The 23,166-nt window shown below is 34.6% G+C and overlaps 1 protein-coding gene across 5 annotated transcripts in view; it reads left to right on the forward strand.

The window, feature by feature from the left end:
- The window catches only part of PCDH7 (protocadherin 7), a 425,601-nt gene that overhangs the window by 261,194 nt on the left and 141,241 nt on the right, over positions 1–23,166 (forward strand). Inside the window, exon 3 of one of the 5 annotated variants that reach the window (XM_047719072.1) lies at positions 1,360–1,386. The exons of the other annotated variants lie outside the window; for them this stretch is intronic. Within the exon in view, the coding sequence (XP_047575028.1) occupies positions 1,360–1,386 (27 nt within the window). The remainder of the gene's footprint in view (positions 1–1,359; positions 1,387–23,166) is intronic. 5 annotated transcript variants of the gene reach the window in all.

Below are 23,166 nucleotides of genomic sequence, written 5' to 3' on the forward strand. Positions count from 1 at the left end.
GTGATAAAAGGAGGAATTCCTTTTTTGGAAATCACATTAATTCGGCATGTTTAAGCCCACAAGTATATCAAGGCCACTTATATATCCCTACATGGTGAAAAATTGAAGATAGACTCAAAATATTATATGCTAGATAGATGATAGATAGACAGATAGATAGAAAGAATTATCACCTACATACTCTGTGTTATAAATAGCTATAAACACTATAGTCTGAATTAAATTTAAACAGAATTCTCAGAATATGAGAAACCCAACATTTTCCATATGCACTGTCATATTTCATTCTTTTTCTAATATTCATTTTTCATTAGCATTTAGTACATAGGCCTTGAGATTTTTTTGAAAATATATATTTGATTTTGATATTTGTGAACTATTTATTACTTAACCATCAAGGCCTACTTAATTTTGTTTAAGACCCTAAATTGCTTTAAATCCCACCTCCTTTACTTTTGATATGCAAATATTTTTATTTTGATGTTATAGCAATACAAATTGAAGTTTGCAGCATGAACCACTAATGCTAATTTGATTACTTCTGTATTAGTGTTGAGTGCTACAAAAATAGCAAGATACTGTTTAAAATCTGAAACTGGGAATGGAAGAACTCTTTCTCTGCAGGCCCTCTGCAATGATGGTAGTATTAATGCATGTACATTAATGCTTGATGATTCTCATAGAGCAATGACTACAATTTTGAAGGCAAATAATTTGGGATTTTTAGAAAACCTGACAACTTGATTAAAAAAAAATAATTGAGTTCATCAAAAAGTCCTCACTTTACTTTTTAATAGCTCAGAGAGTTTGCATCTATTTAAAGTATTTGTTGTAGATGGCTTAGACCACGATTTATTTTTAGCAGTAAAGACGTTAATCTAATATAGTGAAGACAAGGTGCCTGAAATGTGAATTCAATACTTTTTGGATGGAAGTGAATCAGGCTTCCTTTAGAAAGAATTCTTTTAGAAAGAAGGAACCAGCACTGATTGATGGATTGATTTATCTATTTAGTAAACTGGAGGGTATTTCTAATGACTTGTAACAAAAAGGATGATATCAATATCTTGCTGCAACTCAAGCTAAATATGTGTAAGTCTACCTAAAAACTGTTGAGAAACAATTTTCTCCCTCTTTTTAATGTAGTGCTTGAAAATGGTATCTCGCCAAGTAGGGGGGAGGGGAGAAAAAGATACACATTTCCTGTAAGATATTCCAATGCTAGAGGTGTCGTAATATCTGCCATCTGTAGTGTGCTTGCAGCGTGCATGCTGCCTGTCTGTTTATTGGTGTCTGTGTAGTGTCTGTCTGTAATTTGCACTATACCTGAAAGTCTCTATGCTCGTTAACCTCTTACAGGTGCCGCACCATTCCAAGGAGCTACAGGTACTAAAAGAATGGGCAGTCCTTATACAGGCAGTGCACAGCACAGGTGTCAGTTCCAACCTCTCCTCATGCCTAGCCTCTCACAGTGCTGTGGAGGCCACTCAATGAGCCAGATATTTGTGACCAAGTTGAGGAAGTCCAACAGAGGGCTATCCAATCATTGAATGAGGCCTGTGTTGTAGATTCCCAACATATTACCAATCAATTTACCAAAAAAGCCAAACCAAAACAAAACCAATTTAATGTAAAATGAGGGGAGAGGGATTGAGAGATAACGGGTCAAATCATTATTTGATCTAATCATCACAAATATGCTATGTGATTTTTTTAAAAGATTCTCAATAGTGTATGCAGTGTAGGAACATATAACGCAGGGATTAAATATATTATAATGTTGATGGATAGAGATTAATAGGCTAACAGATCAAAAGCGAAGTTAATTACATAAAGGATTAAATATTGAATGTGGTTTGGCCCATCCTGTTTATAATTGTAATAGAATTTTTGTGTAATGCAGTCAATTAAATAAGATCAAGCATCAGGCATTTTCCACACTTGTGGAAATTCACAATTTGTGTACCCAGGGAGGAAAAATGTATGCAGTGATAACCTCAAAGCAGTAGGGCAATGTTTATACACACACACACACACACACACACTGTAGAAATGTTTTCAACATGACAACCTTAGTAGCAGAGAATCTCTTCCAGTATGTTATGGTTTTGACATAAATATTCTTAACCTCCATATGTTAAAAAAAAAAAAAGGAAAGATTTTCACTCGTCCTAACCAATGCATCCAAAAAAAAAAACAATTTTCTTTTTTTGAAATAGACACAATTTCCTTTTTTGAAATTTCTTTTACAAATGTTTTCTTTTTATATATTATACAATATTTTTAAAGAATTTAAGTCAAACACCTTCCCTAAAAGCCTTATTAAATAGGTATTACATAGACTTAAGCAAACCATTTGCGAAATCCAAAGACCTTATTAGAGTTGATGAATGTTATTGCGATTATCAAAATTATTAATGCTATTCAAAATAATGATGCCACAGATACCAGTCTTTATCACTGAAACCATTTTCAACACCTAGAAACAGAACAAAGCATAACATGAGTCTACTTCTACTTAATGGGTTCACAATCTAAACTACCATCTTGCTCAACCTCCCACTTTAAAAATGCAAACTCTTTTATAAGTCATTTACAGAAATTGTTAAGTATAATAATCCCACCCCCTTTTTTTCATAATGGGCAAAAAATAATTATCTGAAATTCTTTACATACATAATGAAAATTGGGGCTGGTAGAGTAAGGAAAGAAACCTGCCTATTTATCTCACTTAAAAAACAAAGAAAGATTTTTATAGATGTAAATGCTCATTGTGTTGTTCATATCTGCATCTTGTTCCTGCTTCACATTCTTTCAGTTCAGATGTCATGCTTTTCCAAAAGCTGTCTGTTTTGAAACTCTCCCTCTTCCCATGTAATGGGGAAGCGCTTACTCAAGTCACCAATGAAATATGTGTCCTCAATGATGTCTCCTGAAATATGCCATTGGCTGATGTTAAAAGAGCCCCAGTCCTCACCCTTAAGTCTTAATGTCAGTTCCTATTTTTCCAGCCTTCATCTTCATTTGAACAGACAACTTGTCTACCGGATCCTGTTAAAGATAACACAAAAATGACAGTTTGTCTTGTTCCAAAGTGCATAGTTGTAAGAGGGGAAAGAGGACAGAGACTGGATAGGGGGTGGGGGTGGGGGGGGGAAGAGACTGTACAGGGGGTGGGGGAAGAGAGGAGAGGTAGGGTAGAATATCCTTGATAAAAGCATAACTTCCTTAATCTTTTGTTCTAATTATATCAGCACTCTTCTGACTAAAGAACTAATGTTTAAAATTTTTATTCTATCTTAATTTAAATTTAAATAGCGACACTTGACCAGTGGATGTCATATTAGTGTGGATTCAGATACGTTCTTATTTCACTTTAAAAGGCAAAGATTAAATGTTTTAAATTTAGTAAATTTGAAATCGGCCCCAATGAATACAACTAGTCACCATTCCTTTGGAGATTTAGTGTTCCTTCTGTTGATTCCAGATGACTTATCTTGGCTTCTGCATTTTTAATCTCCTCTCTCAGTGAACATGATTAAAATATATTTTGCAAATTAGGATTATATACATGTATAAGTGTGTAATTATATATATATATATATATATATATATATATATACAACTTTTCTTTATTAGTGGAATTTTGATAAAAATTTATAAAGATTTTGTGCAATATTAGCCATAAAGCTGTCCTTAACATTTCTCTGGTATGATGGTTAAGGCCATGGCTTTGGAGTCAAATAGACATGGGGCTGACTTCTAGTTCGCTGACCGACTGAGTGATCTTGGGCGAATAATTAAGCTTTTTAACTCCTCCATTTCTTTATCATTACAGATAATAATGCTTTATACATTTCAGAATTTTGGTGGAGATTAAATGAGCTACTGATAGAAAACATGGAGTGTAGTGTTTATTTAGTAAATGTCAGCACATCAGCTGGTCTCATTCTGAATGCTCCATAATGGGTCATATGAGTACAACATGTCCTCAAAAGAAACATTTTTTTTTCTCCTTAGGTAGCTAAAAATGGATAATTCCTAACCCAACTGAAAACAGTGCCAGTAGGTTTTAGCATTTCCTTTTCCACTGCCTGCACAAAGATATGGGTGATTTTAAAGGCTGCCTTAGTATAACAACAATCTTATGCAGTGTGGGGAAAATGATACTATTTTCAAATGTTTAAAGAATTGTCCCAAAATAAGAGAAATATATTTAACACAATGATGCTTCCTCTTGAGCTCCTGGTTTTTACTTTTAATAGTAAAGTTTTTGAGCCATGTACCTGTTAGCTTTCAGAGGGGACCAATTTCTTTATTATAGCCAAACTTAGAGAATGGTCCTCATAATATGAGATGGCATCAGTCTGTGATCTTACAAATCCTATCAGCTGAAAGAGAAGGATGTGACCATTTCCAACTGGAATAGGTAAAAGAAAAATGACTCACACTAAAATACACATACTATGTGCTTCATTTCCACTCATACAACTACTATTATTAATGTCAATATCCAATGAAGGCGATTGTCCCATTCTTTTTGAATAAACAATCCCCAGACCTCAAGCTGCTACTCAGAGGTTTCTAAGATGTTCACTTCCACTCACTTTAGCTGTATGTCAAGAGGGAGGAGCTATGAGATACACACCAGCCTACTCTTTTTCTGACACTCGTTTCTGCATTTCCCATGGATAGAAATTTTACTTGACATTTTTAAAGTAAATCTAAGAAATAAGGCGTTCGTAGACTTCAAAATTGGATTATGATGTTTTGCCTTTCCAAGGTGAAACATGGTGCCCAGTGGGTCCAATGAATATATAACCTAGACTGAATTAAAATATAGAGAGGAAGAACCATCAAAGTGGCAAGATAGCTTGGAGACTGATAATGATGATGAATGACATCATTCATGAAGTGTAAAACTTTGTGAGTTGTAGGGAAAATCTATTCCTAACACATGTACTGGACAATTGTCAAAAAACTGCAAGCCCATATCTTGGGATCAGGTACACTGTCTTAGATTTTGTTACAGCTTTAAAAGAAAAGTGAAGTAAAGTCAGGTCAGGGAAAAACAAAAAGTCAAAACAAAACAAAATGAAATAAACCCATGTAGGAGTTTATTTTAATAAATTTTTACAGAAGAGAAAATATTTTAATAGTTTTGAAGAATAGCTTTAATTTAAGGTTTTAGTCAAATAGTGATGATTCTTAAAAATAAAATGTCTAAATTATCATATGATCTCTCTGATAAGAGGAATTTCAGAGGTAAGGTGGGGGGTTTGAGGAGTAGGGAAGGAAAAAATGAAACACGTTGGGGTCAGGAAGGAGACAACCATAAGAGACTCTTAACCTCACAAAACAAAATAAGGGTTGCTAGGGGACTGGGGGGTTGGGAGAGGGTGGTTGGGTTATGGACATTGTGAAGGGTATGTGATATGGTGAGTGCTGTGAAATGTATAATCCTGATGATTCACAGATCTGTACCCCTGGGGCAAATAATACATTATATGTTAATAAAAATAATTTTATAAATAAACAAATAAATAAATAAATAAAATGTCTATGGTTGGAAGATTTAGTTAATTGCAAATTAAATAGAATATTAGGATAAAGCTAAACACCCCCCCAAAAAAGAAAGAAAAACAGCTATAATATCCACCAAATGTTTAGAAGAGTGTGCTTCTGTGTGGATGTACATTCACAGTTTATACCATCCCCAAAATCTTTAAATATGGAAACTAGAAAAGGAAAAAAAATGCTAGGTTGTTAGTTATTTAGATAGCATGTATACATAGTTGGTGAAAAAGATTGCACTGCCTGGTTGAGATTTTCAAATATCAGTAGAGTTATTTAAAATGCTGGTATAAGTATCAGCTCTATTTAGAAAAACAAATGTAATGGGGAAAATCCTAGTACCTGTTTCACTTGAAATAAAAAACTCTCAGAAGGATTATCAATTCTCATAATCTATAATTACTATCTTTTTGTAAAATGTCTATTTAAAATCTCAGTAGAAATAAACTATGCATTTTTTTCCTCATGTAAATTATCCTGAATTATAAGAATTGGAACCTGTGGACTTTAGCCGGCCACGGGAGAGGACTCCCTGAAGTACCTTTGCTTTCACCTGTAGTACTTGGTTATTTTACTTTCATATTAATGAACAGACACCATGACCCATGACAGCTTGGGGACAGCTACACTGTGACATAAGTGCCACTGAGGAGTAGATACAAAGAAGCAAATTCATCTTATTTTAATTTGTTTTGTGCTACAAAAATGTGATTTCTAACTCATATGAGTAAAAATAGAGTAGGTAAACAGAAATTAATTTGAAAAAGATAAGTGATAAAAAAAATTGGTATGAAATACAAAGATCAGCTTTCCAACATGCTCACCTCAACACACAAAAGATATGTAAATACCATCAGTTTCTAATTAGTTACTTGAAAATAATTCATAGCTTGAGTTGGTCCTGTTAGCATTTTGTTAATGTCTCAACAGAAGTTGAAATGCACGCTCTTTGAAATATACAAAAAATCACTCTCCTTTTTTAAAAACAGATACATTTTCAAAATAGTAGTTTTTAAGTATATTAATATATTCAAAACTATCACCAAAACTGGCTTCAGAAATCTTAAACATCGCAATACATAGATCGGTGCTGCCCAATACAGTAGCTGGTGGCCAGTTTTGACAACTGAGCAACTGAAAATGTAGTCAGTTCAAAATCAGATGTGATGTGATTATCACATTCACTTCAAATTCAGAAAACCTGGTACAAATAAAAAGAATGTAAAACTATCTTATTAATAATTCCATCATGGTTACATATTGGTATAATATTTTGAATATATTCGGTTGAATAAAACACATTAGAATTAATGTTACTTGTCCCCCCCCCCTTTTTTAAATCTGCTACAAGAAAATTTTAAATTATGTTTGTGACTTTTATGTGTGATCTGCATTATATTTCCATTGGTCTGCATCCATGCAGTGTTTATCTTTAAACACAAAAGATGCATAACTTAAAGATAAACAGTGAGGCAAGTGTATGTATGTGCATGTCCAATTTCATACTGCTGCTTTAACAAGTTTTACTATAAACTTAATGGCTTAAAATAACACGAATTTGTTATCATATAGTTCTGGAGTTCAGAAGCCCAAAGTGGATCTCACTGGGCTAAAATCAAAGTATTAGCAAAGCTGCATTCCTTTTGGAAGCCCTAGGGTTGAGCCCTGTTTCTTGCCTTTTCCTGCAGCTAGTGGCCACATTCTCTCGCCAATGGCCCCTTCCTCCATCTTTAAAGCCACATTGCCAAATACTTCAAGTCTGTCATCCTCTAATTCTTTCTCCTGTTTCTAAGGACCTTATTATTACTACATTGGGTTCATCTGGATAATCCAGGATAATCTCCTCATCTTAAAGTCAAGTGATCTGCCACTTTAATCCTCCTGTTGCCATTAACCTGGAGTGTTCACAGATTCCTCAAATTAGACCTGGTTATTCTGCCTACCACAATGTGTATTTGTATATTTGTATTTACTGTAATATATAAATACACAAAAATCTGTCTACCTACCTACTTATCTTTGTCCTCTCCATTTCTCTCTCTCTTTCTCTCTCTCTCTCTCTCTCTCTCACACACACACACACACACACACACACACACACACACAGACGTATCACTGTATTTCCTTAGATTTCCCCCTTTGTTTTCTTTTTGGTACTATGTTTTCTTATCACTTAAGTCCCTAAAAACTTCAGATCGTTTTCACCTCCCCCAAATAGTCATAGCCAAAGGCCAGTGCATGATGATAGAGAAAAACTAAGTTGTTCATTTTAATTTGGTGGTTGTAATCAGGAAAAAAACCTCAGAATTTGGAATCATTTGCTATGTTCCTTGGGTAAATTAATAAATGACACAGTAGCCATACAAAAAAGAAAGGCATTTAATAACAGTGGGTGACCACATTTTTTTCAGCATGGATAGAAAGAATAGAACCTTCCTGAGAAAGAAAAGGCTTTGAAACAAAACCAAATAAAGGAAAGAGGAAAGGCAATTCTCTGCCTCTCCTAAAGACTTTGTTAGCTTAACACACCTGCTCAGACCTTTTGAGATTATCTTGGGTCATGCTACGATTAGTTGAAGTGTACCTCAGGAGACTGTAGAAACACAGTAGAGGTCTAGTAACATTTTTCACCTTGTCAGATACCAGAAAGATTCCATTTTGGTTTTAAAGTATAATTGATTAGACAATGTTTTCACCATTGCTTTTGTAATATTGGGGGATAACAAAGCTCGATTATGATGTATGATGAGTGTAGTGCTTAGGAGTTAGAATTTGTGTTTTTACACAAAACAACTCAAAGACTTTTTTGAAGGTAATAATTCATGGTTTTAAATGAAACCCGTCTTTTAAAATATACTCTGGACACCTGGGTGGCTCAGTTGGTTAAGCAACTGCCTTCAGCTCTGGTCATGATCCTGGAGTCCTAGGATAGAGTCCCACATTGGACTTACAGCTCTACGGGGAGTCTGCTTCTCCTTCTGACCTTCTCCCCTCTCATGCTCTCTCTCACTCTCTCTCTCTCAAATAAATAAATAAAACCTTTAACAAAATAAATTAAAAAAAATAAGATATGCTCTGAATTGTGATATTTAAATTGTTTTCTTCTGCTCAGCGAAGAAAATGATTTAACTGGACTTAGAAAACTTTCATTTACCTTACCTATTGGACAATGCTAAAATGGTTGCTAATTGCCACAGGTGTATAACAATAAAATTAGTGAACTTTAAATATGATATAATCACATGCGGGACATTTTCTTTCTTCCTTTTTTTTTTTTTTTTCTTCTTCAAACCAGAACAATTCAAAGAGCACTTTTTTAGAAACTTTTTATTGAAAGCTTTATATTATTTCCATGCAAGTAACTAGAAAACATACCAGCTAAAGATAGATACAATAAAATTAAATGATTGAGAAAGGCAAAATAAATATATTTAATAATTCTCTGTATTTTACATCATCCTTTGTTTCATTTTATAAATATTTTAAAAATTATAAAAGTGATATTAGTAATAAGTAATGATATGAAAGGAAATTATTTTTGGTATAAATTTAGTCCATAATAATTTCAATTCCTGGTTGGGTGAAGCTTTTGTTAGGCATTAAACTGCATTTGTATAGGAGATACGTTTTGATAGATTGAAAGTCCAGGCTATGACTGTATTATAGAAAATATATACATAGATGGTAGTAAATTTGAAATATTCTTATATCAGGTAAAAATCTGAAAACTGAGGGTAAAGACAGGCCAAATCTTGATCAAGATAAAATCTGATCAACATAAAATCTGTATATATTTAAAGAGTGGCTTAAATTATACAAAAATAACTGTCTATTGATTTAGATATTTGCGTCTCAGAGACACATGCCTACACAAGTTGTTTTTCTAAAATCTTGCAGACAATGTTGAACTCTTTCCTCAGTACAGCTCTGCATTAACATAGAGTGTTGGAGGTGATAATATATGCTGAATGATATATTTGTAATCAAGACATTTTTAAAGAACACTTAATAAAGGAAAGTCAGCAGGCCAAACAAATGGTCTGTTTTTTCTCCTCACTTTTATTGGGTGATGGGAGACAGAAGGAATCATAAAATACTCCAAGATATTAAATTTTTTTTCTTTAGCAGAAGACTAGACACATAAAAATAAACCTTTAAAGGGACCAAAGTGATCATCAAACACAATATAATGAGCAATTCAATTGAGCTAGGACTAAGCACAATAGGATATCAGTTTAGGACACTATAAACTTTGCCAAGGGAGTCTGGATATATTCCTCAAAGAATACGACCTTTCAGCATTTGAAAGGTAAGTAGGGGTTAGCCAGATTGAAATTAAGGTGAGCATTTTATGCAAGGGAAATAGCCTAGGCAAATGGAAGAGCATGGTAGGCGAAAACTATAAAACGAAGGTGATCATCTTGCTTTCTGGGCAGTGGCATACCATTGGAGAGATTCAAGAGATGTAATTTAATTGGCTAAATTGATCAGATTACTGTTTTTATGTATTAAAGTTGTACAGGATAGATCAGAGATGGGGATGGGAAAAGTGATGATTGTTTCTTGTGATTGGCTACGACATGAAGAAGCATGAGGTGATACTGTGGACAAGGAGTGAAATGGTGTGTTAGAAGAACGGTGCTTCTCAAAATGTGGTTCTCAGATCAGGAGGATAGCCATCACCTGGCAACTTGCCCAAAATACCATTTGTCTGGGGAGCTATCCCAGACCTATTGAAACTAAATTTGGACATGGGTCCAGCAACCTATGGATGTACAAAAACCTGTATATATTCAATGTATCCATTTTATTAAGTTTGGACATAGGCATATACCTGTGATACCATCACCACAACCAAGGTACTAAACATATCTATTACCTCTACAACTAGTGTTTTAACAAGTTCCCCAGGGAATCTGAGGCACACTAATATTTGAAGACAGCTGCCTGACAGATATATTTGCAGAGTTGAACCCACAGAATTGAGGAATTGATTGAACTTGGGGGTAAGGAAGATGGAGGAATCTGGAACAGCTAACATTTCTATGATAGGTAACCAAGTGGAGAGTGGTATCATAAATGACATAGGTTATAAGAGAGGAAAATTAGATTAGACCAAAAAGGAAAATATTTAATTGGCAAGGAATCTGTTGTTCTTTCCAAAAAATTATGGTTCTTGGGTCAAATGTCAGAAATCAGTCTTGATTAGGCCAATTTGTGGTCTTTCATTGGATTGGCAAGTTGGTTATTAATTGTTTATAATTTTTCTTTACAATGAATGGGGCTAGATAGAGGCTGGAACAGCATCAGAATGTGTAGTGTAAAGAAAAGAGCTTTGGACCTGGGGTCAGAGGACCTGAACTATGGCTATGACCTAGAATAGCTATAATATTAGTTGGCTGTGAACGCTAGTTGTGTTACCTTTGGAAAGAAAGTCACTTAACTTTTCAGAGCTCTAAGTATTTATTTATTTACTTACTTACTTAGTGCATTTTTCCTCCTATCAGAACAATGGAAATATTGCCTATCTTTCATAATTATTGTGAAAATGTAATGTGTATAAAAACAACAGTTGCTGGCAATAGCAGGCATTTTAAAAATGGTAGATTCCTTTCTTTTTTCTTGGCTGCTTGGTGATTACATACCATTTCCTTTGCATCACCCCAAAATTTAGTCAAGAGTTGTTAAATTGGGGGAAAAAGAGTGCAGGAGAGAGAAAAAAAAATTTTAGGATATCCCCACCCATGCACAGGAATTCAAGACCAAAGAGTTACTTGGAAATTTATTTAATAATTCATCTTTAATATAGCCCCACAAGCTAGTTTCCTAAAGAAAATTCTTGAGCAATACATTTGAAAATATTTACTAAGGGATTACAGAAAAAAATGGCTACGTTTCTTTTGGAAAGATATGAGACCAAAAGATGTATTACATTTCGAATATAAAATAGCAATGCACTGTAATGTTTTGCTATCAGCTACACCAATTAATGCAGATGATGCTAATTAAAAGTAAATTTAGAGAGTGATTAGGTTCTCTCACCATTGTTAGGGAGAATTGATTCCTCTATAGATCTAATATATTAAAGTAAGAAGTTAATGATATATTGATGCATTTTAAAGCACCTAATTTAGATTATAATTCTGAGGAAAACATTTGTGTTAATACTGAATATTAAATGACAAACGTTTTCTCCTGGAAAAGGAATGGCACCATTTGTGTAACCCTAGAGCAAAGCACATGTTGATGCTTCAAATAAATTATTGTGTATGGCTGTATAGTCTCAATTTTAGTCTTATAAAACTTATAATACAAAAATTCGATTGCACATGTGCTCATTTATATGGCAGTATACAGCTGTGTGTCGCATAATAACTTTATTGAACAAAATTATGTGCTGTAGAACTTGCTGCAAAAATTTCATGGTCCCATCTGGACTAACTTTGCAATTGAGAAGGCTGAAGTGGGCAAAGATTTTATAGAATTCCAGAAGACAGCAGTAGATTTCTGCTGTCAGTTTTAACATCTAGAAAATAAAGGTTAGTCAGTATTCAAGCTAGAAGAATAGGTTTTTCATCGTGAAAAAGGATTCTCAATTTGGGACAAAGGTACTCTCTATGAGGGTCCTCAAATATTGACAGGTATCTAGTTTGTACCTGAATGTATTTGCCTTCACTCATAATGCTCCAAACATCTTGTATCTTAAACACAACTAACCAGCTGATTTTTATATTTTGTCAACATAGGCAGTTAAAATATCTATGATCTTGGAAAATTATTTTCTGAATACTTCAACTTGGCTATCATTACAGAGACTTACTTATGCTATTAGGCTTTTCCAGGGAAAAGAGAAAAAGGCTAAAATAAGCATGTGGTAGACTACATGGCAATTTACAGCCATTCATTGCTTCTTCTAGCACTTTCCATCTTTCATTCCCTTCTGTCCTTCCATTCTCCTTGCTCCCTCTTTCCTGTTCCCAGACAAAACATGTAACACAAAATAAAAGAAAAAAGAAGCAGCACAAGGTCCATCTACATAAAATTCAGTAAAACTGAGTTTCAGATAAGAAAATAGTGTATTCTAAAAAGAATGATTCTTCTTATATCTAACAAACTGGTAACAAGATGGAAGTGCTGATATTGTCTTCAGTCTTCTTTAATCTTTATCTTGTGATGGTGTATTTTAGGTATTGTGGAATCTATGAATACACACATATACGCTTTTATGAAGATGGTGGAACTTCAGAAAATATATTAATTGGATGGTGACACTAGGAGCAGTGAGCAGTGCTGATGTGGACAAAAGCATGTTGATGATAAAATGTGTGTCTAATAACTTTTTAAACCCAATATAAGCTACTATTTTCAAGGGTTACAGTAAGGATAAGTTGGCTAGATATAAAACCACTTATAAAAAAGCCCGTGGGTACAAAAAGACCATGAAATGCCCACAGCTTGACTCATAGGCTCTCATTTAAAAAATATTAAATTAAGCAAAGCCAGGTAATATATTTTGAGTATAAAAACAAAATAATACAAGTATTATGTATTTATAGGTATAAAGTCTGATATTTCCTTTAGAATATATTTTAAAAATCGGCTTAAGTGTCAGTTTAGTTTTAATTTTCTCATAATAAAACATTAAACATATACTTATATATACATAATAAGATTAATTAAAGCATACACACACACATACCATCACATATAGTCAATGTATAATTACACTCATGTATGTAAGGAGTGCTTTCACTGAATCAGACCTCAAAAAAATTTTTTTTAAAGATTTTATTTATTTATTTGACAGACAGAGATCACAGGTAGGCAGAGAGGTAGGCAGAGAGAGGAGGAAGTAGGCTCCCTGCTGAGCAGAGAGCCTGATGATGTGGGGCTCGATCCCAGGACCCTGGGATCATGACCTGAGCTGAAGGCAGGGGCTTTAACCCACTGAGCCATCCAGGCACCCCCAGACCTCAAGTTTTGTTAATTATCTGATGTTTTTAGGTATATAGATACATACCTGATAGGTTTGACAATCATTATCCATATAAATACTTTTCAAGTATATAGGGACTCACACACTTTCGTTCAGTCAAACACAGTTGGTAAACACATTTACCAGTATAGATTTGCATTTTATTTTTTATTTTATTTATTTTAATTTTTTTAAAAGATTTTATTTATTTATTTGACAGACAGAGATCACAGGTAGGCAGAGAGGCAGGCAGAGAGGCAGGCAGAGAAAGAGGAGGAAGACAGCTCCCTACTGAGCAGAGAGCTCATGTGGGCAGATCCCAGGACCCTGGGATCACTATGGAGCCTGAAGGCAGAGGCTTTAACCCACTGAGGCTTTAACCCACTGAGCCACCCAGGCGCCCCTAGATTTACATTTTAAAAGAAGTTAAAAAACACCCCTACTAACACAGTCATTGATGATGTAGGAAGATGTTAGGATTCGAAGCCAATGGCCAAGATGTCTTGAGACATCTTTGGTGCAAAAAGGTGATGTTATTAAAGGACAAGGACAAGATTTGGGGGCAGAAAGAGCTGCACTGGGCTCAGGAGAATTGACTGATTATATACTTGTAAGTTGGGAGGTGTTTGGGGACAGAACAAACTTCCAAGGTATTTTGGAAACAAGGTTTCTAGGACCCTGAAGGGGCTAGCTATTGTTAGGAAAGGTCATTTATTATTGTTTAGTAAACCCTCAGTCATGAGACCCTTCAGATGTATATCACTGGACCTTGTGCTTGGAGGATGATTCCTAATATGTATTTTGGGGGAGGGGATGGAGGGAAGGTAGAGATAAAGGAAGTTTCCAAGGGAATTTCTACGTTTAAAGTGGACTCACAGGATCATGGAGGTTGGGCTAAGATAGCTTTTGCCCTCAGCAAAGTGTCAACATCAAGGCAGTTGAGGTCCCAGATGAATGTCACTCGGCCTGTTTCAAGGACTTGTGAATGGGCAGTAAATAGCAAGGAAATTTAATTTTTCTTTTGCCTTTGTTTCCCACATCAATTAAATCATGAAGTAAAGAAAGAGTGAGTCTTCTGATTATAGAGAAGCTGTTTGAACAGTACCTTTGGTTGTTATTTTTATTGCTGAGAATAGTTATGTGAAGGGAAAAATCCAGTAATATATTCATATTTGATGTTGGAAACAGAAATATTTACCCTTGCTTCTATGAACAACACAGTAATTATTTTCTTAACAAGTATAATATTGAAGTCTAACTAATCAATTTTACATAACAATAAAACAACAAAAACATCGTTTGGATTGTACTACTTAAACTAATTATAAACGTCTAAAAAAAAAATCAAGTGTGCTGAGCCAATATGATAGAACCTAGCTTCGAATACGTACAGCAAGCTGCTTTGCTATTGTCAACAACCATAGCAAACCACTCCTCCCCCACCCCTGCAAATTCTGTTCATCTGGCTCTTTTTTCACCTAATAGAGAATAACCAACATACTGATAAATGCGTATAGTTTTAAAATATTAACTTTAAAATAAATGGAGTAGTCTTTATTTAGTCTATATGGGCAAAGAGAACAGACATGATTTGGGTCAAAATTTAATTCTGGGGTTACTTAACCTTTTAGGACAATATGATAAGCATTCAGACACCTTGTACATTTCACCCTTAGCACATGTTCTCACAGTTCCAAATCAGACCGCTTTGTACCTATTAGAAACAATGTGTATGACTTAGTATCATTGAAAAGCCCAGAAATTTCACTATGCCTTTGGAAGTGTTCCAATATTTAATGTAGACCTGTTCTCTCTCTCTTTTTTTTTTTTTTTTGTTTTAAGTAAATTGGCATAAATAAGCCTTCTAGAGTTATAAGCTTTATTTAGAAGGGTCTTGAGGATAGAGGCCAAGACTTATAAGGGTGCTAAAAAAAGTTTCTGATGCATGACTTGAATAGAAATAGAGATATAATCCAAGAAAACTGGAAAGTACACTACTTAAGCCAATAACAAAATTTCATTAAAGTAGAATATTTCTTTAAATGAAACTGTGTTCTACTAATTAATGCAAATTTTACTGCAATTTTGGCATGAAATAATTATTCCTTGAGGTATCCTCAGCTCAACTTAATAGAAAAATCAAGGGGGAGAATGATGCTCGTGTCTGTTATATTGATTCTGTCTATAGTTGTAGCACCAAATATTTTGACATGTGCATTCCTGTAATATGTGAAGCTCTGATCCATTTATAATAATAATTCTCCTGCTGAGACCACAGCTTGTGCTAATGCCAGCCGGGGTCTTTCTCCTTGAGGTCACAAGAAAAGTAATTTATATATTTTAATTAGTCTAAACTTTGGCTCTGAGTAATGACTTTATCTTAAACTATAACATTTCTAGAGATAAATATCCCCTTTTAAAGTAATAACTATTTTCACATTATTCATTTACATGTAACATTTTTGAAAAGTCATAGTTGTTCTAGAAGAAATAAGTCATGCTTCTTTAAAATTTCTTTTACAGTACCTACCAAGTGTTTATGTGTATTAAACCTCTTGATCACCCCCAACCTCCCTGCCAGAAGAGGACTTTCATTTAGATGTGCTACTTTTAGGTTTTTCTTTTCCTTGCAGACTTCCCAGCTGAAAGGTTTTACTTACAAGGACAATGAATATGTACAAAGTGAATCTTAAATCAGAGTATCTGCCTCACTAAGAAACTTTTGTGTCTAGAAGGATAATGATACCTGAAAGAAGCTTCCATACCATATATAAACATTTCACCACCAAAAAAATGCTAATTTTTTCTTTAGAAAGTGCAATTCTTTTTTGTTCATTCTAACCTTCATTTTTAAATTGCCCTTAAATATATGAAGAAACTATAAACCCGTTTCTTCACTTTAAGTAACTTTAAATGAAATAGGTTTTCTTTCTTACTTCCCATTTTCCTCCCTCTCTCCCTCCCTCTTTTCTTTTCTTCCCTTCCCCTCCCCCTCTTCCCTTTCCTTGTTCTCTTCTCTCCTCTTCTCTTTCATTTTCTTTCTTTCTAATTAATCCAGCACTAGAATTTTGGGTAGTATAGGCAAATAATATTCTCTTCAAACTCATTTAAGATACAGAAGAGTGAATTTATAAAAACCCTGCTAAGACTTTGAATGAAAAGACTTTCTTTTTAGCCTAAAGATTTACTTCAGAACTGTAGACCACATTTCCTGTTATCTAACAGCTGGGAAAAATCTCTCCCATCTATAAAAAAATGGCACATTGTACACATTTAATTTCATTCTGTATATATTTGGTGGTCATAGCCTATGTGGTGCATGATACTACGTTTTGTAGTATATAAATAAATAATAAATGGCAGAACCCTAGCCTAAAATAGAAATGCTGGAATAAATCATACATGCGTATGATAACTCATTCCCAATGCAAGACAGAGTATCCTTTTATTTACTAGAGTATGTGTTATAGGTGAATCTAAAACAAGGAATGAGACTAATAAGAATAATAAAAGTAATAGCATTTTCCCATGTTTATTGAGCATTTACTATATGCCAGGCTCTTAGATATACTTTCTACTAACTCAATATTTTTGGCAATCTTATTAATTAAGAACTATATCATTTCTCTCTTAAAGATGAAAAAACAGAAGCTCCAAGTGATTAATTAATAGGTCAAGGTCCTGTAGTTAAATGGCTGAAACAATAAAAATCAGACACTCTAGCTTCAGAACACACAGGATGACCTCGTGGGTGGAGGGGTCAAAAATGAAACACACAAAAAAGCAAAACAAAAGAAAACAAAATCCTTTAAACCTTCCCTGGTAATGTCACTGTAGGAAATAGTATTTCTGTGAAAACTGGGCAACTCAAATTTCTGAGTTTGACCTTCCTTTCAAAGAGTGTGGTTCATCACACTCGACTGAGGGCTTCAGACTGTTGGTCTGGTAAAAGTTCTCTGGAAAATCGCTCTGCAGATGTTTCTTGCTTTATCTGTTGTTGAAGGTTGGTTTGTTGTTTGTTTTAATGAGGAAGTAAGTGCTGCCTGGGCTGTTGTATTTATTTTTTTTAATAATTTTTTATTAACATATAATGTATTATTTGTCCCAGGGGTACAAGTCTGTGAATCATCAGGCTTACACATTTCATAACACTTGCGTGGGTTATTTATAACGAGAAGGTTTGGGAAGCTGGAAGCCACACTCCTTTGTATTTATTTGCTATGTGCCTCTCCCCAGTCGCAGGGTGTAAGGAGGGAAGTGAAGTGGAAGGAAGGAAACGTCCAGGTGCAGAGGCCTCAGAGGCAGAGCCAATTTTGCAGGAGGAGCGGTAACTGTTTTTCTGTAAATGCGTGAGGACCCTTTCTCCATGACTATGACATTGCCCTTTCTTCAAGAAGAGATCTGCTTTGAAAGGGAAAATCTATGTTCCAAATAAGTTTTATATGTTAAAAAAAAAAAAAAAGAAGAAGAAGTCAAGCTAGGGAAGAAATGATTTATTTATAAGGACTTCTTCACCAGGTACATATTCTGTTAGTTTACCAGCATGACATGATTTCGAAGACATGAGATTTTCCTTATTGTAATTTCTTAACATTGTTTTGTTGAGAATCAGAAGAATTTTAACTATTTTACTAGTAGAAGCAGAAACGGGCCCAATATATATATTTGTGTAAAACAAATGGCAAACAGTGTCACAGCACTGTTCTATGTGGTGAACACTAGCCCCCATACTGCCATTATTTTTAAATTAATTAAGTACAATTAAAAATTCATTCCCTCAGTCACACTAGCCACTAATTTTATAGCACACGTTCATTACTGCAGAGCCTTCTGTTGGATGGCCCTGGTATAAAGTTAAGGTTAACAGGTTGAGCTGAAATCTAATTTCCTGGGCTCCAGGGAAACTTCATCACTTACTAGCAGCGTGACCCTGGTCAAGTTCATCTGGAGCTTCATCCTTCATTTGCAAAATGGTGACACCTATCTCATATAGTTGTTGCAAGAGTTAAATGAGATAACGTGTACAATACTTGGGTATCACTGTCTGGCACAAACAAAGAGTTTATTACATGTTGGCTATTATTTTTAGGCATTAGTTGTGTTTTTTAGAGTCATTAACTTAAATATCATTAATTGGTTGAGAAGGATTCAATTGTGCATTTTAGGATTAAAGTTAATAAAATAGGGGCCTCTGAGGGGCTCAGTTAGTTAAGCAACCGACTCTTGATTTTTGCTCAGGTTGTGATCTCAGGACCATTAGATCAAGCCCCGTGTTGGGCTCTGCACTGAGCATGTAGTCTGCTAAAGATTTTCTCTCTCCCTCTCCCTTTGCCCTTCCCCCCACTTTTCCTCTCCCTCTCTAAAATAAATAAATAAATAAAATAAAACCAGTAAGATAATAGACCTCTCTAAAGTGGTAACACATTCCACTTCCATAAATTCATGTATTTTTGCCCATTTTCAGAAGATATTTGTTGCTAAAAAATTTTTCAAGAACAAGTACAACACAACGAATAACCTAATTTTAGAAAGTAAAGCAGAGTTGATGATGAGGGTAGGATCATATGGGAAACCATGGTTAATGGAACCTATCGCAAATGAATGCTACATGTTTGAGGCTGCTGGGACTTCTGGGCAAAAAGGAGGTATCTGTTTCATGGTCTCAGTTCGACTTCTTTTTTTTTCATTGAGGTGAGATTGAAATAGATGTAAGAAAAGTCTTAAAGCTGCATTCACGTACAATGTGCATCTGATTTATTCATCAGTAACAAAACCTTATAGGACCTGGTAGAAAAAGTCCAATTACACATGGCTATTTTAATAGCTTACTGTTGCTTGTAAATCATTTTTTTAAAGCAGATATAATAAATAGGCGGTACTCATCCCCTCGGGGAAAGCGACCAGAGATTATTTTAGGGAAATCTGAAATAACAGTATAGAGGTAGGGTACTGGTAGAACACAGTGGTCACAGCACTAGAAGCAGAGTCTGCTTGGACGAAATCACTCTCCTCCCTTACAAACTGAGGGGCTTGGAAGACTGCTCACTTTCGCTGTTTCTCCATTTCCTATCTGTAAAACGGAGATAATCACTGTAACACTCTCGTGAGCTTTTGTGGAGAATTAGCTAACTGGTTCTTATAAAGCCAGGTGCCTGATAGCATAAGCAATTACGTGCATTATTTGATATTAGTGCAGAGTATTGCATGGTGGACTGTGACTTTGGGGATTTCTCTTAATCCTGCTCTTCCTTCGTTTTCCTCCTGAAAGTCTGGTAAAGGAGCAGGCTTGTCGATTGCACTGCAGAAATTATCAAAGTATAAAAGAATACATGTTAAAACTTTAATTTAAAATGTAAGAACTTAAGCCCAGTTTTCATTTTCATATGTTTCCTAAAAATGTGATGCAGTATTTCATGTGTTTTGATGCAGTTTCTAGAGGGTATGATCTTATATGCTTTTACTGTTGTCTTGTTTCTATTTTTTTAATATCTGGGCACACTTTGGGATAATTGTCTAAAGAGTTTTTCAACTTCAGGGAAAAAGGAAGAGAGTGAAAATGTATGCTAATGGAAATTACTTAGAGAAACCTGAGTAAATCTAGTAATTGCATGCCATCTGTGGTAAGGAAATTAAATAGTGCACTTAAAGTGATTCAATAATTAAATATGTATTTATTAAATCATTTGTAATAGCTTTAGTATATGACCTCAGGACTCAAAGGCAACCACATTATGATTACCCTTGAAGCTTCTCTGAAAAGTGAATTACAGAATCAGCTTTCTTTTCTTTCACTGCCTGAACATGCTTTACTTGAAACTTCGTTGTAAAGGAACTTTCCTGTTATAACTTTGGCACACTACTTCATCACTGTAGTGTGACATGAGGTGGGCGTTACGGGACAGGGGAGGGGGAATGTCATGAAAAGTTGACAATAAACAGAAACAGTTAGAAAATTACCTGTGGGAGATGGCAGATGATGAGATATTAAGACAGAAGGCAGATACTCTGCACAGCAGCTGGAGAGCTGAAAAGGTACATTAGTCAAATGAATTATGACAAAAAAAAAAAAAAAAAAGAAATCAAATTCCAGAGAGGTGCCAGCATTTTCTTCACACTATTGTTTTTTTTCAGACTTTGAGATGTATTCATTAGTTGGTTCTTTTGTTTTGTTTTGGTCAGTGTGTTACTTGTGAAAAGAAAATAATTTGAGTTTTAGCTTTTGGGGAGGAATATGGAACTCGAGTGATTAATTTAGGAAATGACATCATGTTTCATAAAACATCGACTGACTTTAACTTGGATTACTTAAATGATTTACTTTTAAAAATCACGTTCTCACAAATCATGTCCAAATGTTTCTTTTATAAATCCATGAATTAACCCTCAGGGTGCATTTTTCTTATATCGTAAGCTAGATTTCCAGGGCAATATGGTGAAAATAAAAGTAGTACAATTTTTAAATCAACCTTAGTGTTACTTTGCCTTCCGGACTTTCTCTTGTTAATTTACAGGGTTTCCTCTTAAAGAATAACAGCTATAAAATATCCTTTGAAGCTCCAATTTAACCTATTTGTCCTATTTCCTGCAACTGAATGGACAGTGTTTTATTACTAACTCCTGCACCCATGGATTCTCATGCTATTTGGCCATCCTCTTTATTTTCTATAGTTCAGTAAAGTTTCTATTGAAGGAAATCCTTTCAAAAAGTAACTTTAAGGAAAGTTTCCCTTAAGCTAGCATAGTTCTTATTTCTTCTATTTTCAACTTCAGCTCTTAACTTCTTTCCAACCACATTCTCAAATTTGGAGAGTTATATAATTTTAGATAAGTCTCTTGTCCATTACCTACTGTGCCACACTCTACATTCTATCAAATAATATACTGAATCATTTTGCACCAATGACACAGTTCAATCTTGGCACTTTAATAATCAAAATAAGGAGGTATTTTGGAAAATCATTGACATAGAAGTGAGAGGCATTGAAAAGGAATCCAATTTTCTATAACATTGATTCTGGGTAATTAAAATATAAAATAGTACTAACATTGAAATGTTGTGTAATGTCTGATATCTTATAGATTTAAAATGGCAGATAAGCTTTACTCAAGCAATAAATTGTCAAACATACCAGATTTTCACAAGACAACGTTTCTTTTGGGCCATTCATTCCACTTGCTTCCACTTTCTGATGTTGGAAAACCTCACTCCAATTAGTGGAAATAGTGAAGCAGCTGTGTGCAAAGTCAGAGAAATATTTTAATTTTGGTTGAAAGCAAGTAACTGATTCATATGAAGATTAAACGTTCACACACACACACACATACACACATTATATATTTTTATTCATATAAAGAAAACACAATTTCTGCACAAGACCTGACTTGAGTCATAACAGAAACCACTCTCAATCTGATAACAAGTTCAGCAACTTCCAACTGATTAAAATTCCAATCACTAAATTAGGTATATTCTGAGAATTAGAGGTTCACCATTAATTTTAGGGGCACCTGGGTGGCTCAGTGGGTTAAGCCGCTGCCTTCGGCTCAGGTCATGATCTCAGAGTCCTGGGATCGAGCCCCGCATCGGGCTCTCTGCTCAGCAGGGAGCCTGCTTCCTCTTCTCTCTCTGCCTGCCTCTCTGCCTGCTTGTGATCTCTCTGTCAAATAAATAAGTAAAATCTTTAAAAAAAAAAAAAAAAAGAAAAGAAAACACAATTTCTGCACAAGACCTGACTTGAGTCATAACAGAAACCACTCTCAATCTGATAACAAGTTCAGCAACTTCCAACTGATTAAAATTCCAATCACTAAATTAGGTATATTCTGAGAATTAGAGGTTCACCATTAATTTTAATTAGTTACATTATTATCAGGTAGTATCTTCCCATATCTAGGTATATTCGCCATCTCTATCCCTGGTCTACATAGCAAATATGTATAGGGTATTTTCAGATAATTTGTTTTGGGCTGACTTTCCTAATAATTAGCCATAAAGATTTTCTCTGAGCTAAAACAAATCCCACCTTTAGTCTTGCCTGAATTATATTGCTGCAGATGGTAAAGACAGAGCTGGATAGTTGATATTCATTGACTGCTGAGGTAAAGATGAATTTCCCAGTAAAACTCCAGAGAGCAATTCTTAGGGGGTAAAACTTTTTTTATTGACATAAGTCCACAGGTGAATATTTTTAGGAGCTTAGCTAAAGCTAGCTTTGCCACTTTTGAATTATACGCTAGGAAGGAGGTGGGGGATGTGTTCCCTATTGAACCATAAGACTTTTTTTGCCTGCAAAATTCAAAAATGCCTTGTGGTATAAACCTCAAACTTGGAATATTGTCCTCCTTATTGTATTGAGAAAAATGTATTGAAAGCAAAAGCAATCCACATTCACATTTATAAAGCTGTGAGGGTTTTGAAATTCATGCCTGGATGAGCACCATATAAGCATTTTTCCTGACTTCTCACACTGACATTTCTACAGTGGGACTGTATTAAGCCCTAGAAACTTCAGGAAAATCAAAGGTTTAAATGTAAAGACCAAATTTGTGCAAACCCCCTCTGTCTAGACCTAATGGACTTTTTAAATTTATTTGTGTATATCATGCTTTCTGAAAAT

This window comes from Lutra lutra, chromosome 2 (genome assembly GCF_902655055.1).
Source record: "Lutra lutra chromosome 2, mLutLut1.2, whole genome shotgun sequence".
Classification (NCBI taxonomy): Eukaryota; Metazoa; Chordata; class Mammalia; order Carnivora; family Mustelidae; genus Lutra; species Lutra lutra.